Source organism: Rhinichthys klamathensis, unplaced genomic scaffold, assembly GCF_029890125.1.
Source record: "Rhinichthys klamathensis goyatoka isolate OS25496 unplaced genomic scaffold, OSU_Roscu_1.1 h1tg000011l_1, whole genome shotgun sequence".
NCBI lineage: Eukaryota > Metazoa > Chordata > Actinopteri > Cypriniformes > Leuciscidae > Rhinichthys > Rhinichthys klamathensis.
The window spans coordinates 19,916,853-19,936,846 of NW_026606564.1; the positions used below are offsets into that span (position 1 = coordinate 19,916,853).

General features: G+C 39.4%; 2 protein-coding genes across 2 annotated transcripts in view; both read right to left on the reverse strand.

The window, feature by feature from the left end:
• Nucleotides 1–19,994, reverse strand: part of LOC130100468 (ribonuclease inhibitor-like) — a 669,359-nt gene that overhangs the window by 605,661 nt on the left and 43,704 nt on the right. The window lies entirely within an intron of this gene.
• Nucleotides 5,332–8,817, reverse strand: LOC130100614 (protein NLRC3-like). Its single transcript, XM_056266130.1, has 5 exons — nucleotides 8,695–8,817; nucleotides 8,008–8,115; nucleotides 7,710–7,794; nucleotides 7,261–7,456; nucleotides 5,332–7,166 (listed from the first exon to the last, which is right to left on the reverse strand). The coding sequence occupies exons 1-5, from the start codon at nucleotides 8,751–8,753 to the stop codon at nucleotides 5,332–5,334; spliced, it is 2,283 nt and encodes a 760-aa protein (XP_056122105.1). The 5' UTR covers nucleotides 8,754–8,817.

Sequence of the window (19,994 nt, forward strand, 5' to 3'; positions counted from 1 at the left end):
TAAAAGTGCTCCACACGGCTCTGGGGGGGGTTAATAAAGCCTTCTGAAGTGAAGCGATGCGTTCGTGTAAGAAAAATATTCTTATTTAAAACTTTATCGACTAAAATAACTAGCTTACGGCCTTTATTAAACCCCCAGAGCATGTGGAGCACTTATTTTACAAGAAAATATATTTGCCAATGACCCTCAGGATCTGTAGCTCTTATTCTGATATTTAATATTAGATATTTCCTTTTCTTGGAACGAAATGAATGCTTAATGTCACTTCAATATTACTAGATGAAAAAACACAACAAGAATAAAATAGCACAATGACAGGATTGATATGGTATACCCACGTTGTAACAAATAAATAAAAGATCTTTGAAGTTTTCACAAAAGTTATCTTGGGCTTTTGCCTCCGGCATCGTCCTGTCAGTCATCGCACCTCACTCTAGTCATGTGACTCCTGTGGCTCAACTTACCTCAGTATCTCCAATTTACACTTTATATTCTTCAGTCCAGTGGAGATCAGCTTCACTCCTGAATCCTGCAGATTATTATTGTTCATGTTCAGCTCTTTCAGATTGGTATCGGATCCAAGAACTGCAGCCAGAGCTGAACAGCTTTTTTCTGTTAAGTTACAATCATTTAACCTACAATAAAGTCACAACACAGAATTAGATGGAACACACACAATACATTTTCTATATAATAATATTACCGTATTTTCCGCACTATACGGCGCACCGGATTATAAGGCGCACCTTCAATGAATGACCTATTTTAGAACATTTTTCATATATAGGGCGCACCGGATTATAAGGCGCATGAGATACTGCAGTCAAACGTTTGACTGAGTTTGCGTTATGCATCCACTAGATGTCAACAAATGTCAACAAAACAATCAGATAAAGTCAAACTTTATTAAGCGTTCTGACAACTCCGTTCACTCCCATGGTAACGTTGTTCAAACGTTAAAGGAAAACTCCGGTCAATTTTAACATTGAGCTCATTTTTTGTAAATTTGGAGTGCTGTCAGTACAGATAACAACGACAAAAACCGGTGTTGCCTACACCGTGTTATCCTCTTTTTAAAATTTGCACCCTGTCGACTTAAACGGGACAAGTTTTAAACCTGCTTTTAGCCTCTTAACAACCTTAATGTGTCATTACAAGTGCACAGCCATGTGAGTGAACACGGTGAATCTGACTGCAGTAAATGTGAAAGATATGAATAAAAATGATGTTTATTCAGCCAGCTCACATACCCGTATTTTCTTCCTGTTTTCAGTCGAAGTCCACAGTAGGCGATTGTCGAGTGCGCGCGCGCGATCATTGGTAACTAAGCAACAGTGGAGACTCAGACTGTCAGCTGTCAGCCGATGACGGTGCTGTGTGGTGTTCTGAGAATATCAGCTCAAATGGGCAGTTCATCCGAATCAGATGTTGAACACACGGAGGAGGTTTGATCGCGCGCGCGCGCGCGAACTCGAAAATCAACTACTGTGGACTTCGGCCGAAAACAGGAAGTAAATACGGGTATGTGAGCTGGCTGAATAAAGAGATTATTCCTGCCTTCGTGAAAGCTCGGATCACAGTTGAGACTGATATATCAGCCCAGGCATCCACGATCCATGGGCAGATAGTGGCGTAAATCGCCCGGCGCTGTCTCCCCGTCTTGGTGAACGTGTGTTCACCATCCATATATAAGGCGCTCCGGAATATAAGGCGCACTGTCGTTTTTTGAGAAAATTATAGGCTTTTAAGTGCGCCTTATAGTGCGGAAAATACGGTAATTACATTTTCCATTTATCTTTAACATAAACAGCATTTACAGCAAAGAGGCTGAGTTAAACTAACATTTATCTTCAAAAACTACTATTTCCTGTACATTAGTGTTTTTTACAATGTACAGACAAATTTCCTAGATAAAATGAAGCATGTTTGAAAAAATATTTGTGTAAAGCTGTTTCCCCCCTCTCCCTTTCCCTCTCCCTGATACTTCGTCAACTCTGCACAAAAAACTACTACTACTGCAGGCGTGCAGGTCACGTTGGTTCTATTGACGGAAATGACAGGGAGAGGGAGAGGGAAAGGGAGAGAGGGCAGAGGACTTTTCACGAGTGAAGATATTACAGCGGCGAGTCGAAGTGCTCCCAATAAGTGCTATTCCACCATACATTATAGTTATCCATTTTACCCGCTTATAAAAAGTGCCACATTTTATTTAGTGTCACCATACTTGGTCGTGTAACTACTCGTGTAACTATATTTAAATAGAGAAAACGTGGATGTGTTTGGTCGCTTCTAACTTCAGCTCTGTTTGGCCCATATACAATGAATGGGGCTAAGCTAACTGCTCTCAAAGTTCTCCGCCCGACAGAGCGATTCAGTGCACGCACTGAGACGAGAGAGGTATGTATCAACTCGTCTTAGATAAGAGAATAACATAGTTTAATATGAAAAAACGGTGGAGTATCCCTTTAATTGGGGACACTTAATATTAGGGGTGTGCACAAAAATCAATTCACATTTGTATCGCGATTCAAGCTTTACCGATTCAAAATCGATTAATAGAATTCCAAAAATCGATTCATATATATATATATATATTTTGTAATGGCGTGCAGGGGCGGAGTGGCAATCGGGAGAGTCGGGACTATTCCCGGTGGTCCGGTAGTGTTTCGAGGCCACGAGGGCCGGTCTGATAATAGTAATACATTGCAAGTTCTTAGCAACACCATCCGGTGGACTGGTGAGCGGCCGCTGCCCGCTGGTCAAACTGTGCAGCCTCTCTAATCAACCCGTAAATAAATGCATCGATCTGCATATTTTGTTCGAGTTCTTAAATGGTCTTGTGGTAGATCTTTTGCCAAGTGTGTCAGAAGTTACGGGTTCTAATCCGCACTCTAATAGTTTTTCCCCCTCTCTCATCAAAACCGAATATGTTCATCAGTGGTTACAGTCTATATCAAGCAGGGACACGTTTGTGCGCATTTTATTTTGTGATTTCATCGGAACGAATAGAGAGTCTCCGCAACGGCGATTGATTGAAGAGTGCGTCCGAGTGAAGACTGTGCGCGCGCCACAAGAGAACAACTGTATCCATGACACAGCGGACACGAGAGCTCAACATGATTTCAGAAACAACAGATTTAAGCGCTAGATCTCTTATTTAATAGCGAACTAAATGAATGCTCTGCTAGTTAACTGGAGATGTTTTATTTATTTGTATTAGGTACATCCGTGCAATGTTTCAAAAAGTGGTGGGGGACAATATCGATCCTGAGAAAAAGGGGTGGGGACATGTCCCATCCCTCCCAGCCGCAAATTACGACTATGACACGACTTCACTGGATCTAAACAAATATACACAATATAACCATAGATGTTACCAGCAGCGGTGGCTTTTTTAATCTATTTAATATAATTTTGCAAGGGTTCTATGGCATTAGTATATTTTTTAGGAAGTTCAAAGTGCCCAGTCGAGTTCACATTTCAACAGTCAACCTGGTAGCTGAAGTACTTAACCACATTTAGCATGATTGTTTGTTTGATCTGACTCCAGCACTTTAAAGCTAAATTTAAAAGCTTTTTATTTAAGTTTTATTTTAAAATTAAATGAAATCTATTTGAAAGCTGGCCAAAGCTTGGCACTTTGCACTTTTTAGTGGCAAAAGTTTTTATTTTTGTATGAAGAGATATAATGTAATATCAAACAACATTTAATTTGTTGTGTTTATTTTTTTTTAATTGTATGTCTACTGCAATCAATCACATAGGAAAAAGTAAACGACATTTACATACTGTGAATTGTTTTTTTTTATCAAGAATCGTTTTGGAATCGAATCTTGAGCCTAAAAATTGATATCTAATTGAAACGGGACATTTTCTGAATCGTGCACCCCTACTTAATATTCAACAATATTATTGACCTGACTGCACCGACACCATTATATGAGACAGTTCACACTTTTATGGCAAGTTAAAGGCCTTTCACTATAATACTAAAACTGCCTCCATTCACATGTACATGTAGCCTGGATGCCAGCCCGAACCCCGCCCACAACATTTTTTGGTCGGGAAGTTCGGTCTGGACTCGATCCATTGAGGAGTAATTATGATCGGTTCAGAGGACCAAGTAAAAGAAGCAACACTCATTATTTTACTACTTCCAGCGTGCGTGCAGTTGAGTTCTGTGCAGTTGAGTTCTGTTGACAATTTGCGTAGCTCATAAAAAAACACTTACTGCGTTGCTCTGATTGGTTGTAGGTCTATCCAATTGAGTGCAGAGTTTTTTTTTTCCCTGGTTCGGTTAAGACACGCCTCATAATCAAAGCCCTATGGAGCAGTATCAGACTCACATTCTGACTAGAATATGAGTATGACGAAGTCAGGCTAATGTACATGTCTTTTTGACATAAAATATTTAATGATTTAAATAAAGCTATGATAACTTAAACCTAAGAAATTGTATTTGTTTTTAATATGTCAAGATTAAGGTCAACCAATGGCTGATGCCAATATATTAGATTTAAAGATAGTAAAGAAGCATCCATGACATTTGCTGAAATTAAATATATAGTTGTTTTACTTAATTACTAAATTAGAAAAAAATATATATATATTTAAAAATATATGAAAAAAATATATTTTGAACAATAAAAAATGTAATCTTAAAAACCATCTGATGTGTACATCAAATATGATACAACAGGCTTTTGATAAATGTTTATTTGTAAATCTCTCGATCTACATATTGCATTACATTATTATTACATTAAACTACAGAATTACTCATAGAAATAAGCATTTAAATATATAATTACTGGGAGAAACAGAGTGACAACTAATATACGATGTGGTAATATATATATAATTTATTTAAGTAGCCTATTTTATAAAAATCTCAATGTTTTATACTATAACCTTTCAGTATTTAATTTTTCTTTTTGGCAATATAAATAACATCTGTACCAAATTACATTCTTTCCCCCCAGTTTGGGTATTTGAGTAAAACATTTTTTTCTCTTCCTCAAGTATGATTATGTGATAATATATATAATTCTATATAAGTCATACAAGTCTGGTGTATCATGTGATACAGAACAAACATGCAACATTTTTACATGGTATTTTATATTTTGTCTTAAGTTGTGATAAAATCTCCACACACACACACACACACACACACACACACACACACACACACACACACACAAACAAAAAAGCGTTACAAGTATAGCTTCATGTTTATGATGGGGAATCACTATATGTAGTGATTAGGAGTAATGTAGATAAATGCATTTTTCAGATGAGAGCTAAACATGACAAAATATATTAAAAGACTTACAGGGCTGTTTTGGAGGCTTTAATGACTGCCAATAATCTAATGAGGCACTCGTCTGATTTCTTGAATTTCTGAAGCTCAAACTCCTCCAGCTCTTCCTCTGATGTCAACAACACAAAGGCTAAAGCAGACCACTGGGCAGGTGAAAGGTCACCAGATGAGAGACTTCCTTTGCTAAGGTGGGTCTGAATCTCGTTCACCAGAGTTTGGTCGTTCAGTTCATTCAGACAGTAGAACAGATTGATGGATCTCTCTGCAGGAAGATTAGCTTCTAATTTCTGCTTGATGTACTGAACTATCTCCTTGTTGCTCTGGTCAGTGCCGTCTCGCTGTGTCAACAGACCTCGTAAGAGTCGTCGATTGGACTGGAGTGACAGACCGAGGAGGAAGCGAAGGAAAAGGTCCAGGCGTCCATTGTCACTCTCCAGCGCCTTGTCCACTGCAGTCTTGAGAAAATCAATCATGGTTTCATTTCTGTTTTCCTGTTCTGTAGACTCATGATCAAACACACTTGTCTTGTTGATGTCTAGAAACAGATGTGCATAAAGGGCTGCAATAAACTCTTGAATGCTCAAGTGAACAAAGCAGTACATGGTACCAAGAACGATCCCTGTTTCCTCCTTAAAGATCTGGGTACACATGCCTGAGTACACTGATGCCTTATAGACGTCAAGACCACAGGCTTCCAGGTCTGTGTCATAGAAGATCAGGTTGTTTCTTTCCAGCTGATGAAATGCCAGTTTCCCCAGTGAAAGGATGGCGTCTTTATCCCAGGAAACATCTGGTGTGTATTCTCCATCATATTTCCGGCGGCTCTGCTGGATCTGAAAGCGGAGAAAGTGTGTGTACATTTGTGTCAGAGTCTTGGGAGTGTCTTCAGTGTTTGATTCCTGCAGTGTTTTAGAGATCTCATCAGCCTGAGTGTTTTTCACATCATTATTTCTCTTCTCCTCCAGAATGTTCTGGAGAACAGTGGCTGAAATCCAGCAGAAGACTGGGATGTGGCACATGATGAAGAGACTCTTTGATTGTTTAACATGATCTATGATTGTGTTGGCTTGAATATCATCCTTGAATCTTTTTCTGAAGTACTCTTGCTTTTGTGCGTCGCTGAATCCTCGTATCTCTGTCAGCCGGTCGATACAGTCAGGAGGAATCTTACTGGCAGCTGCTGGTCTGCTGGTGATCCAGACGAGAGCAGAAGGAAGCAGATTTCCCTTCATGAGGTTCGTTAGGAGAACATCCAGAGAGGCTGGTGACGATACATCACGCCACGTCTCATTACAATCAAACTTCAGAGGAAGGCGACATTCGTCCAGTCCATCAAGGATGAACAGCACTTTGAACTGATTCCTTCTTGTAAGGTTCAGTCCTTTTGTCTCTGGGAAAAACTGAGTTATAAGGTCCATCAAACTTAGTTTTTCTTTCTCCTTTAAGTTCATCTCTCTGAATGGAAGAGGAAATATGAAGCTGATATCTTGATTTTCTTTTCCTTCAGTCCAGTCCAGAACAAACTTTTGCACAGAGACTGATTTCCCGATGCCAGCGACTCCTTTTGTCAGTACAGTTCGGATCTCCTCGTCTTGTTCAGGCGCTTCAAACAAACGTGTGCATTCAACCTGTATCTCTTGTGCTTCATGACGTCTGGAAGCAACTTCAATCTGTCTCACCTCATGTTCAGTATTGACCTGTTCACTGCCACCCTGAGTGATGTAGAGATCTGTGTAGATGTTATTCAGGAGTGTGGAGTCACCTTGCTTCGCCATTCCTTCAAACACACATTGATACTTCTTCTTTAGGCCACATTTCAGCTGATGAATGAATACCAGCTCATCTAAACACAGGAACAGACAATATATAGTTTTAGTCTTCATTTTCTCTTCTACATTTATAAGAGACAATCAGACAGATGATCACGAGTCTCTTGCCTTCTAGAGCATCAGCAGCTTCATCTTGCTTCATCTCTCTCAGGTAATGTAGTGTGAGATCAAGAGCTGCTGATTTGATACTGGATCTGTTCTCATTAAAGTCCTTTACAAAGTGTTGTGTGTTCTCATGTTGTAATATTTTCTTTAACTTCTCCAGTTCATTCTTCAGAAATGTGATTATTTTCCTCTCAAGATCCTACAAACAAAAGTAAGAGAAAAGACAGAATAACACAATTTAAGCCAAATTGTACATCTACATTTGGTCAACACTATTCATTAAATAATTATAATACATCCAGTTAAAAGACTAACATGCTAACCAAGTTGTGCTAAAATGTGTTTAAAAGGGGAAAAAAAGGAGATGAAGAAAAATGTAATTAAATTTCTTTGTTCAATAACATATTTGTTTGTTACAAATATTAAACATTTATAAAAATGTGTTTTCCTACCTGGAAGATCCCAAGAAGATTGTCTTTGAAATTCTCGTGGTTCCTGTGAGTCTGAAGGTCTGAGTCTAATGTCTCATATTGAAGCCTGTAATCACATTAGTAAAATAAAATACTAACTGATATTTTACAGAAAGAGAAATAAGCATTAGCTGTGAATACTCTGACAAATATTTGATCTAAACATGTTTCATGATTGGTATTCAGTGAATACCAATCATGAAACATGTTTAGATCAAATTTTTTCAAATAACTTTTAAACACAGTCAACGTGTGACAAAAAATTAGTAACACAAAATACCTTTTATTAGATGATGGTGTTTTCTCACTGAAGTCTGGTCCATCTCCATCTTTAGAGCGATCACTCTTCAGAGACACAGAGCTGGACACATGTGATCCTGATCTTACACTGATGACACAAAGAACAGAGAGAGAGAGAAAACACTTTAGTAAAGGAGGATCAACTGTGTCTGAAACACATCTGTGTCTTTATCTAATCCTCCACAGAAACACACACACTCACACAATTTACAGTTTTATAGTTAACCATCATTTTATTTACTGGCTCACATTAGTTTAACAATTTCTTTAATATACATTTAGTGAGATTAAGCATGTTAAAAAATTTTAAGAGAACATGTCAAGTGTTTGTTTATTGACAGAAATGGAGAGCAGAAATGTCTGTGCAAATTAAATTAAATTAAATTAAGTGTATAGTCGTTTTCTAATGTCTATCAATAATTTTATGATCTAAAAACTAAAGTCATTTATTTGGATTAATTCAGCATCTAGAAGGTTATTAACTGTGATATTTTCTATAGAGCAAACAGAGCTTTATAGACAATGTCAGTGTTAATTTAAGAAGTTAAAATTGAAGTTGTGCAAAGCATTTGCAAATATAAAACAATGCTTAAAGTTGTGTTATTGACAGGGAAACACAAAGTCCAGTGGAGTTTAAACTGAGAGTGTGAAACAGACGCAGTCTCACCTGTGTTTCTCTGAGAGACTCATCTGAGAGAGAGAGTCCTTTCCTCTTTCCTCTGACATACTGCAGCTAAACTGACCCTGAAAACTGATCAGCACTGCTTTCTGAAAACACTCAATCCTTCAGCATCACCTGCAAATCACAACATTTACACACATCAACAACATCTTATTGAAGACAATCATGAAGAATAAAGAGTTATCATCAACAACAGCAAAAACAATCTATCAAATAAAGTGAGTTACAAACAAATATATTGCGATGTAAAATAACCGAATGGTCTTAATCATTTCTGATTGTTTAATGAGTTTAACTGACTCTAAATATGAATTCATTTGGGAACAGAAATTTACACTGTGCTGGGAAAACTGAACCCAATTTGATATATTCTCTATTACAGTATAATATCATAATCATATTTAGCCAATCTTTATTAATTGTTGAATCGTCTGTCATTGCATTATTACTTCAAGTTCACAATGATGGTTGATTTCATTACTTTCAAATGATCCTATAATAACTGATTAAGTAAAAGTAACCAGAATTATAATAGTCATACTGTATAACTACTAATCATAATTGCTATATATGAACTAAAATATATATAATATCAGATTGTTGATTGACGTTAGGCTTCATCTGTCTGTCTACTGTAAATGTCTGCTTCAAAAATACTTTCGATTTCACTTGACAAAAACAACAGCCTAACACGGAAGAGGAAATGGAAGAAAACTTTCAGAAACATATTATATGTTTTCAATAAATCCTTTCTCAATAAAACTTTTTGTGTTTTTATTTCAAAAGATTGTAATTTCTGGCAGATTCTTCTTCTGTTCGGAGTAGCAGAAGAACAGCCTTCTGTAACTTCACATTTGAATCTCGCTTAATATACAATATGAAGTTCCTAATAATTACAAATGACTGTAATGGAGAATGTATTAAACTTACTTGCAGTCTTGTCCACTAAGAAGAGAATTTATCAGTATTGTAAACTCAGTAACGCTTGTTGTCAGTCCGCGCGCGTCGTTCTCAGAATCTCTCGCTGGTCTCGATGGATTGTGGATTAAACACATAAATGGCCGCGAGTGTTATTAGATTTGGTAGGCATTGTGCTAAATTGACATCTGTAGAAATGTTTTCTGGATCATAGATCAAATCAAATCCAGTGAGCGACAGGTTTAGATATCAACATGTGCTGTTACTTTCGTTTTCCTCTTCTTCTTCTTCTTCTTCTTCTTCTTTTGATGTTTTATGGCGGTTGGCAAACCAGTTTATGGTCCACATTCCGCCACCTACTGGAATGGAGTGTGAGGCAATGATATCAAAGGAAAAATAATTAGCCTATATTAAAAAGAGAAAAAAGAAAAGGAAAACAATTATGTAGAAATGTTTTCTGGATTATAGATCAGATCAAATCCAGTGAGCGACAGGTTTAGATGTCAACAGCTGTTACTTTCGGTTTGCTCTTCTTCATGTGTTTTACAGGAGGGTTTGGAACAGCTGAACAGTGTCACACCGACACCTACTGCACTGGAGTGGGATATTATACCACATATATCTCTAAATCCTGTTTAAAACCTCTTAAGTAACACCAGGGAACTTTTGCTCTCGGGGTGGGGTCCCCCTACAGTTGGGAAACAGTATTGTCCTCTAGACCTCTACTACTGTCGTAAACGTGCATTTGTTGACAACCATGATAGCCCTGAGCACTGTAGGAGGAGGTCACATGCAGGTGTTCTGCTTGCGTCGCTGTGAAATGTCTTCATCCCAGGTACAGTGGCATATATTTCAGCATGTCATATGAATATACTTTCATGGGTTTTATTTTTTTTTCTAACGACAAATGATCGCGATGATCACGTTCACAAGCCAGCGTCATTATAGTAGCCTAGTCTATTGGTTACCGTTTTACTGAATCTATATGATACTTCAATGCAATGTTTGAGTGGTTGATAATAACCATATATCGTCAATATTATAATATCAAGCTACCATAAATGAATCTGCAAATTTTACAAATCGATTTGCATTATAGCTTGAGGCAAGACAAATAAACAAATATCACAGACATGTTAGGTATCCTAAAATATGATTTTGTACATCTTATATATTTACTTGCAAGAATGTAGCCCCTACCAAACTTGTACACGCCGTTTAGACACAGGCTTTCATTTGATTTTTGATTTTTTTTTTGCCAAGTCCGCATCGGTCGGGCACCCCTCGGGCAAGCCCAATGTTGATCCACGTTCTGCCTTTAACGCGATCACTTTCTCTTTTTCTCTTTTTGCTTTGCTCCGATAAAACCTTTGCTTTCTTGTTTTTCTGTGCTGCTTCGGCCTTGACTATAACATTTGGCTCGCACGTCCGATTTTAAGGAAGTGGGGGTGGTGGTGGAAGTGACGTATATGCCGTAAAGCAGTCGAATTTTGTAGTTCTCTTTGTTCGCCGGTTACTACCCGAAACCCGAAGTTTAAAAGTACGATTAAAAACGCTACAGACCCCGTCAGGCTATGGCAGACGTGTCATTCAACATATTGTAAGTCGATGTACCATCACAAGAGACTTGGAAATATATTATGAAGGTTGAAAAGTAACCTAGTGCTGCTTTAAATAGACATTTCAACAGTGCATCTGCTATATGCCCTGTTTCTGGACTATTATCTAAGATGCTGGATATTGTAAATGACTGACATCTTGAGGTTTGTATTTTTTATACATTCAATCCTTTTGTTTTGTATTAGGACACAAATGATTCATGATTTAAAAATAGGGTGGGTGATATGGCCAAAAATATCATCATAATTTGTTTGTTCACGATTAAACTCCACAGAGTAAGCTACCTTTTAATTTAGGGCCCAACATTTGTTTATTTTTCCATAAAGTGTGTTTTTAATTATGTTTTATAATTTAATACAATGTATCATCAAATATGGTGTCTTTTGAAATGAATGAAAACTTTCTTTTAAAATGTAATCATCAGTTGTGTGTGTGTGTGTGTGTGTGTGTGTGTGTGTGTGTGTGTGTGTGTGTGTGTGTGTGTGTGTGTGTGTGTGTGTGTGTGTGTGTGTGTGTGTGTGTGTGTGTTTTGAAGAGACTGACGATCGCCTACGATCAAGATTTGATGATATATTATTTGTTATTCAGATCATTCAGTCCATGCGTGTGAGCTGAGCGGAGTTGAGTTTTTCCCTGGGCCGCTGAAACTTCTCTTGTGTTTTTTTGTTTATTACCTATGGAAGCAGAATAGTCTCGATTATAATTCACGCAAAAAACATCATTCACAATTACGTAGACAATTTCACATGCGTGAAACCTAATTCATGTACACACACAAAAAAATTCACGTGCGTGAAAAAAAATGTATATTCGCAAAAAGCAATTCACATGCGCAAAATAAAATTATATATTCATAAAATACATTTCACAAATGCAAAACACAATTCGTAGATATACAACTGTTATGTGCACAAAAACCTTTGAATGTTTAAAAATGTACGAGTATCGCCTTGGATGTGTGTGTGTGTGTGTGTGTGTGTGTGTGTGTGTGTGTGTGTGTGTGTGTGTGTGTGTGTGTGTGTGTGTGTGTGTGTGTGTGTGTGTGTGTGTGTGTGTGTGTGTGTGTGTGTGTGTGTGTTTGAGACTTTGAAGTGAGAAAGTGAAAGTGAGAAAGAAGAATCTCACTTCTTTCAGCTGTAGGCAAAGTTCTGGCAAAGGTCATGCTCCATCGACTTGTCAATGCCATTTCTGAAAATCCCAGAATCAAAGTGGATTCAGAGCGGGGCGAAGTACAGTGGACATGATATTTACCTCACGCCAGTTGCAGGAGAAATGTCGTGAGCAACATAAGAACTTGTTCATTGCTTTTGTGGATCTTTCCAAGGCTTTTGATACTGTACATCGTGACCTCTTATGGAAAGTGCTCTTGCATTCTGGATGCTCTGTAAAGTTTACCACAATCTTGCGACAGTTTCATGATGGGATGACAGCCAAAGTAACATTAGGTGGATGAGAATCGGCACACTTTGCAGTAGGTACTGGAGTAAGACAGGGTTGTGTTCTTGCACCTGTCTTGTTTAACATCTTCTTACTGTGTGTTACAAAGCTGCTGTATAAAGAGATGGAAGAAGAAAGTGGGGTTGCAGTGGCTTATAGACTGGACGGTAACCTCTTTAACATCAGGAGGTTGCAGGCAGTCACTAAGCTTCAGTTGGTTCGTGTGCTGGAATTGCAGTATGCGGATGATTGTGCCTTGGTTTCACATACTCCAGAAGATTTACAGTCCACTCTTAAAGCTGCTGTTAGAGCATACAGCAGGATGGGCTTAGATGTGAATATCAAGAAAACAGAAGTCCTCTGCCAATGGTCATTCATTGGATCCCTTGCAAAAACCTCCAGCATTCACTATTCATGATTCCCCACTTGCCACAGTGCCACACTTCAAATATCATAGCAGTTATTTATCTAGTGATTGTAGTATGGATCAAGATATTCAACACAGGATTAAGCAGGCTGCTTCTTCATTCGGGAGATTGAGGAAAAGAGTATTTTGTGATACTAATTTACATCTATACACAAAGATTGCTGTATATCAGGCAATCTGCCTTACCACCCTCCTGTATGGTTGTGAAACATGGACCATATATGCTCGACATCTGAAAATGTGAGACTGTCCTCCTCCAAAAAACGACCATAATTATAAAGGTTGTATGTGCAAGCAGCTTATAAATCGTCATAACAAGTCACATAGGTCCTGGTTTGTCTCCTTACCAGTTTTGCAAATTTTCCCATTACAGGTACTGGCCTTATTTGGAAAAGATGGCAGAGAAGTTATCTGAGCTCCAACCACTGACCATGATAGCAATAACCAAACACATTCAAGATGAAAGCCATATCTATCCTGAAATAGCAAAATCCAACCCAAGCATGAAATAAATATGCCTACAAATTAGACATCCTACATCATTCAATATGTCTTTAATTAAAAAAAAAAAAAACACATATCTTAATACTGGGATGAGCATTTCTTTAACTTTCTGTTATATGTGATGTTTCAGTTGTTGCCAATTAGGTGTATTGGCTGCATTATTATATGCATACTTAAGGGATGATACAGTTAGGATATTTTCTATATTTACTGCCCTTATACATTTTATAAAGTACTTTTATAAAGACCAAGTCATGCTGGTCAGGCGCATGGAGGAGGAGAAGATAATCATTGTAAAGGAGATGACTCAGCATTATCAACATCTAAAGAAAACATTGGAGAAACTGGACCGTCTCCTTCAGGAGACTAAAGAGGACATCAGGATCCATAGTATGTACGATAAATGTTTTTATTATTTTATATGTAAAAATATGCTGATGCCAGTTGTGATTAACCAGGATGTTATAGTTTCCTGTAAATATTGCTTTTAAATCACAATACTTATGAGCTGTTATTTTTTTGTTTGTTTTGTGTTACTATGAAATGCTGCCTAATTATCAATGTCAATTTTCTTCACTTTTTACTTAAAGGGGTCATATAATGGTACATGCACTTTTATAAGTTGATTGTACTGAAATGTGTGTTGGCAGTGCCTGTACACAACCATCATATAATGATAACAATCCATCCAGTGTTTTTGTTTTAATCTCCTTATATGTTTTCCCCTGCCTCAAATTGAGCCGTTCGATTTTGTGACGTCACACGCTCGGAAGCCCCTCCCACGATTGTTGATTGACAGCAGCGTTTCAACACAGACCCGCCCTCGCTTGTGAACCAGCTGTCAATCATAGTGTGCGCGGACCGGCGCGGTCATTGTTGATATGCTGGAGCACTGTCTATGAGCAGAATGGCGTCTAAGCGATTGTGGTGTTCTGTTCTTGGGTGTAATAACGAACACAGTCATTTTAATGTTCCTAAATCCGAACCGCTGAAGACGCAGTGGCTGAGTTTGTTTTCGAAGGGAATATTCCCCACGAGCAACGTCAATGCTCTCATGTTTGCGCGAATCATTTCTCAGCAGACTGCTTTGGGGGAGGGGGTGCGTGCGTATGTGTACTGGTTTTCCTATCATTCAGATGTATTTTAAAAATGCAGAATGTTTTCTGTGAGGAATAGGTCTTGTGTTTGAACAGAATAAAAACCATTCCGTCTATGATAGGAATGCCAGTGTGTGTGTGCAAAGGGCGGGACTCCATGGAAAGGACCAGCTGGCACACAAAATCATGATTAATTTGATAAATTCTGCTATTTATTGTTTTTAAATGCGTAGCAAAGACAGCGGTTTTCCATAGCAATGATTCGATCTCTCAGTCCAATAACAAGTTTTGCAATGAATGGGTGATTTTATAACAGAGGGAAACTCTTGACTACATTACCCAATTATATCAAAGCCCAGTGGCGGGTGGGCGTGGCTTGGGGCATCGTTTAACAAAAAGCATTTTCTCGTATTTATAGTATTTAGTCTTCCTTGTGTTCTTACCTGCAGACAGTGGCGGATTTAGCAAATTGGGGGCCCAAAGCAAAGGTACGTATGGGGGCCCCCCATCCCATCTTTATGAGAACGGGAAAAAAAAAATTACCGACTGAATGGTAGGAAAAGCTAATCTACGGGGAAGTAAAGGTTGGAGAGGAAAAAAAAAACCTTCCCCTACAGAGAATAAGGTTTCAGATAACACCTGTCTTTGCCAAAATGCCAGGAAACCCAGCACTGTTTATTCTTTTTTTAAGATCAAATCAATATCAATATAACCAGCAAGACAGGGAGTTAGGGTAAACCCCCACAAACAGCCATATACTTAGCAAATATTGCCAAGATGAATTATTGACTTTGTATGAGTGAGTGAGGTTGCAATTAGCATTGCACATGAGATTGACATTTTAAACATTCTACAAAACAAACATTTTTATAGGTTTATATTAGTTTATATATTTTATAATGTAATAACTTCACAGTTAATCTACAAATGAATGTAGAGACAATAAAGACAGTATATTTTAAATACTTGTTTAATGGCATCTTTTTATGAATGAAGGTCAGTATCACTGATACTAATACAGCTATTGATGTCTGGATAAAAATGATTTTTTCCCCTAATTTTAAACATTAATTATAGCCAGCCATCCAACATTACAGTGTAATTGAAAGCCAAAAAAAATTACATTTTGTTAGGCTTCAAAAAATATATAACAACTTTTAATTTACGTGAACTTAAAACAATCCTCAGATATAAACCCATAATAAATGTCATATTTACTTTTGCCCTTTCAGTCTAACAGTATACACGTTATCCTCAACTAGTGTCACTTCACAGCTGCTGCTGTAGCGGCATGTGTCCCCAACAGTAGGCGTAAAAAAGTTTGTCATTTTTGGCAGCGTTGCCAAATACATATCGGCGTCTTTTGTCTTTTTTTCTTTTATTTGAGCCGCTTGGGTAACTTCGTTTCATTTTCGCGTTTAGACTCGTCTTGCTTCATTGTGTACTTCCCAGTCCTCCTGTCATGTTTATCTTTCGCGGTTTCGCGCCGCGCACCGTTACGGACTAGTCCATTTTATTGCGAAAGTAGGGGGTGTTATGCCTAGGCGTCATGAAACTGACGCCTTGGGAATCATTTTGACCATGCTTCAATATTCGATGCTTTCGGCACCCTTTAGCGTCAGTTACATGACGCGATCCTAGGGCGTCATCTCCCTGACACTTTACCTTTAACGTCAGTTAGATGACGCTATCTAATCCTAACCCTACCCCAGACCTAAACCTACCCGCGTCATCTAACTGACGCTAAAGGTAAAGCGTCAGTAAGATGACGCCCTAGGATCGCGTCATGTAACTGACGCTAAAGGGTGCCTAAAGCGTCGAATATTGAAGCATGGTCAAAATTGTCATTTTAGTGACGCCTTGGGATGAGAATGCGTTGCATGTGTAGGGACAGATAACCATGAACTGGACATTTTAACTATACTTCCACTGCATGAAAAGTGGGATTTTCGTCCCCGTAAACGGTCGGAAATCTCCCTAATTTTCGCCAGTTAATGACAATTTACAGCCTGCGAACGTCACGTTCGCCTGTGCCACATACTGACGGAAACGTACCATATGACGTATGTGGAGAGCTAGCGGAGGTGCTAATGGCTCTAATTAGCATATGAATAGCAGCGCCCGCGCGGGCCTTGCCAGAGAATGGCTTGAATTACCTCACTCAGTATTGGTTGAAACCACTACATTTAAACAAGAAAAATCACTCGTGATTGGTTGGCAGATCTGTTGCTATTGGTCACCCTGCCTCATTATAAATGTAAACCCCAAAATTGTAATAATAATACATTTACATACTAAATTATGTATATATTCATATATATATATATATATATTCATATGATATGCTATTAAATTATGTAATTAATATATATACACTCACCTAAAGAATTATTAGGAACACCATACTGATACTGTGTTTGACCCCCTTTCGCCTTCAGAACTGCCTTAATTCTACGTGGCATTGATTCAACAAGGTGCTGAAAGCATTCTTTAGAAATGTTGGCCCATATTGATAGGATAGCATCTTGCAGTTGATGGAGATTTGTGGGATGCACATCCAGGGCACGAAGCTCCCGTTCCACCACATCCCAAAGATGGTCTATTGGGTTGAGATCTGGTGACTGTGGGGGCCATTTTAGTACAGTGAACTCATTGTCATGTTCAAGAAACCAATTTGAAATGATTCTAGCTTTGTGACATGGTGCATTATCCTGCTGGAAGTAGCCATCAGAGGATGGTTACATGGTGGCCATAAAGGGATGGACATGGTCAGAAACAATGCTCAGGTAGGCCGTGGCATTTAAACGATGCCCAATTGGCACTAAGGGGCCTAAAGTGTGCCATGAAAACATCCCCCTCACCATTACACCACCACCACCAGCCTGCACAGTGGTAACAAGGCATGATGGATCCATGTTCTCATTCTGTTTACGCCAAATTCTGACTCTACCATCTGAATGTCTCAACAGAAATCGAGACTCATCAGACCAGGCAACATTTTTCCAGTCTTCAACTGTCCAATTTTGGTGAGCTCTTGCAAATTGTAGCCTCTTTTTCCTATTTGTAGTGGAGATGAGTGGTACCCGGTGGGGTCTTCTGCTGTTGTAGCCCATCCGCCTCAAGGTTGTGCGTGTTGTGGCTTCACAAATGCTTTGCTGCAGACCTCGGTTGTAACGAGTGGTTATTTCAGTCAAAGTTGCTCTTCTATCAGCTTGAATCAGTCGGCCCATTCTCCTCTGACCTCTGGCATCAACAAGGCATTTTCGCCCACAGGACTGCCGCATACTGGATGTTTTTCCCTTTTCACACCATTCTTTGTAAACCCTAGAAATGGTTGTGCGTGAAAATCCCAGTAACTGAGCAGATTGTGAAATACTCAGACCGGCCCGTCTGGCACCAACAACCATGCCACGCTCAAAATTGCTTAAATCACCTTTCTTTCCCATTCTGACATTCAGTTTGGAGTTCAGGAGATTGTCTTGACCAGGACCACACCCCTAAATGCATTGAAGCAACTGCCATGTGATTGGTTGATTAGATAATTGCATTAATGAGAAATTGAACAGGTGTCCCTAATAATCCTTTAGGTGAGTGTATATATATTCATATCTATTATGTTGTATTATATTCATATACAATTACCATCTATTATTACCATCAAGAAAAAATAATTTTGCCAGAGACATGCTGTTCATTCAAAGAAAGAGCTTTATTAACACAAACACACAACTATATGTACAAAGCGTAGGAGATCCACCCACACAACAAATTGGAAGCTTCGCGGCTGCAAAATTTGGTCCATTTAGCAGACGTCTGTGGTGCGTATCCCTGTACTTTGGAATCGCCTCTAATCTCGACTTCAGCGTGGCACAGAGCTCTGAGCTCCTGGCTGCGAAAGGACGGAGGTCACACAATCCACACCCCGCCAACGATGCCATCTTCCTCATCAGACATCATGTGGTAGCGCGCTTCCAAAGGCTCACCTCATCCTCAGCTAGCACACTGTCTCGCTTCTAACAGCTGTAAACACAACCAAAGACAATCAGTACAGCACTGCGTATGACCACAACACATCTATTAATTCACCTGAAAAATAGTCACATTGTCCAAAAACGGATCGTATCAAATAAATCTTACCCTCTTCCCTCTTAATTCTCGCTCGACTCCGAGCTGAACTCTTCACAGCTTCCGCCTGCGATGCAAGATCTGGCTGCTTGTACCTGAAGCTCCTGCGCACGGTCTCGTAATATGTTTTACAGGCAGCTGGAAAACAATTAAATGAGAGTGATATGAATAAACAACATAAGTCACTGTAAAATTACACAATAAAGGAGAAAATAGTAAAAGTTACTTACACACAATGTCGTCATTATCAGCATGTATCTGGACTTGCAGACATAGCTCCGAGCAAATGAGGTCACGGCCTCGTTATGAGGTGAGGTTCTCTTACGAGAGTATCTCTCGTACTGCGTAATAGCTTTACGCTAGGGGAAAAACTCTTTTCCGCGAGATATTGAAGCCAAAAATTATCCTTTAATTTTTTATTAATGCAAAACGCTTTGCAGCAGCAAGCAAACATAGGCGAAACAGCTCGCGCGCCTATTGGTTGCTCTGCAGCAAATGCAGCAGCCTATCGAGAGAGACTCTGCGTGACGTAATGACCAATGGGGGCAATTCGCGCCCATATCGTCACGTCCCGCCAGAAGGGGCGTGGTCTCGCCCTATAAATATGCTCGTTAGGCTGATACAAGCTGATTTTTACCTCTTCAGCGAAGCACACGCATCGCTGGATCCGGAGTGAGAAGCCGCGCCGTCGAAGCAAGCCTTTCAGCGGGACGAGCTCTGGAGTCGCTGGCCTCGCCGCCTTCATCTGCCGTACCTGCTGCGCTTTCCGGCGTTATATATCCTTTCAATACTCTGTGTGTATTTCTCTGTTGAGAAGTGTTTGTTCGCTTACTTGACGCGACTTACACTTCTCTCACAAAAAGAGCAGCGTCTTTTTAAAGATGCCTTCCTGTGGCTCGTGCCGCGCCCCGCTCAGCGATGGAGATCGACACGTCATCTGTGTTTCCTGTCTGGGTGAGGATCACGCCGCTCTCGCGCTCGCTGACGGCGGATGCCCTCATTGCCAGCTTTTGCCCATGGTGACTCTGAGGACGCGCCTGGCATCATTCTCCGAGCCTTCACCACAGCCCGCCGTGACGCCGCGCCGTAAAAAGCGCCGCGCCCAGCGCGCTCCCGAGCTATCTCCAGCCCGCCAAAGCTCGCCGGTTCGCCCGCCT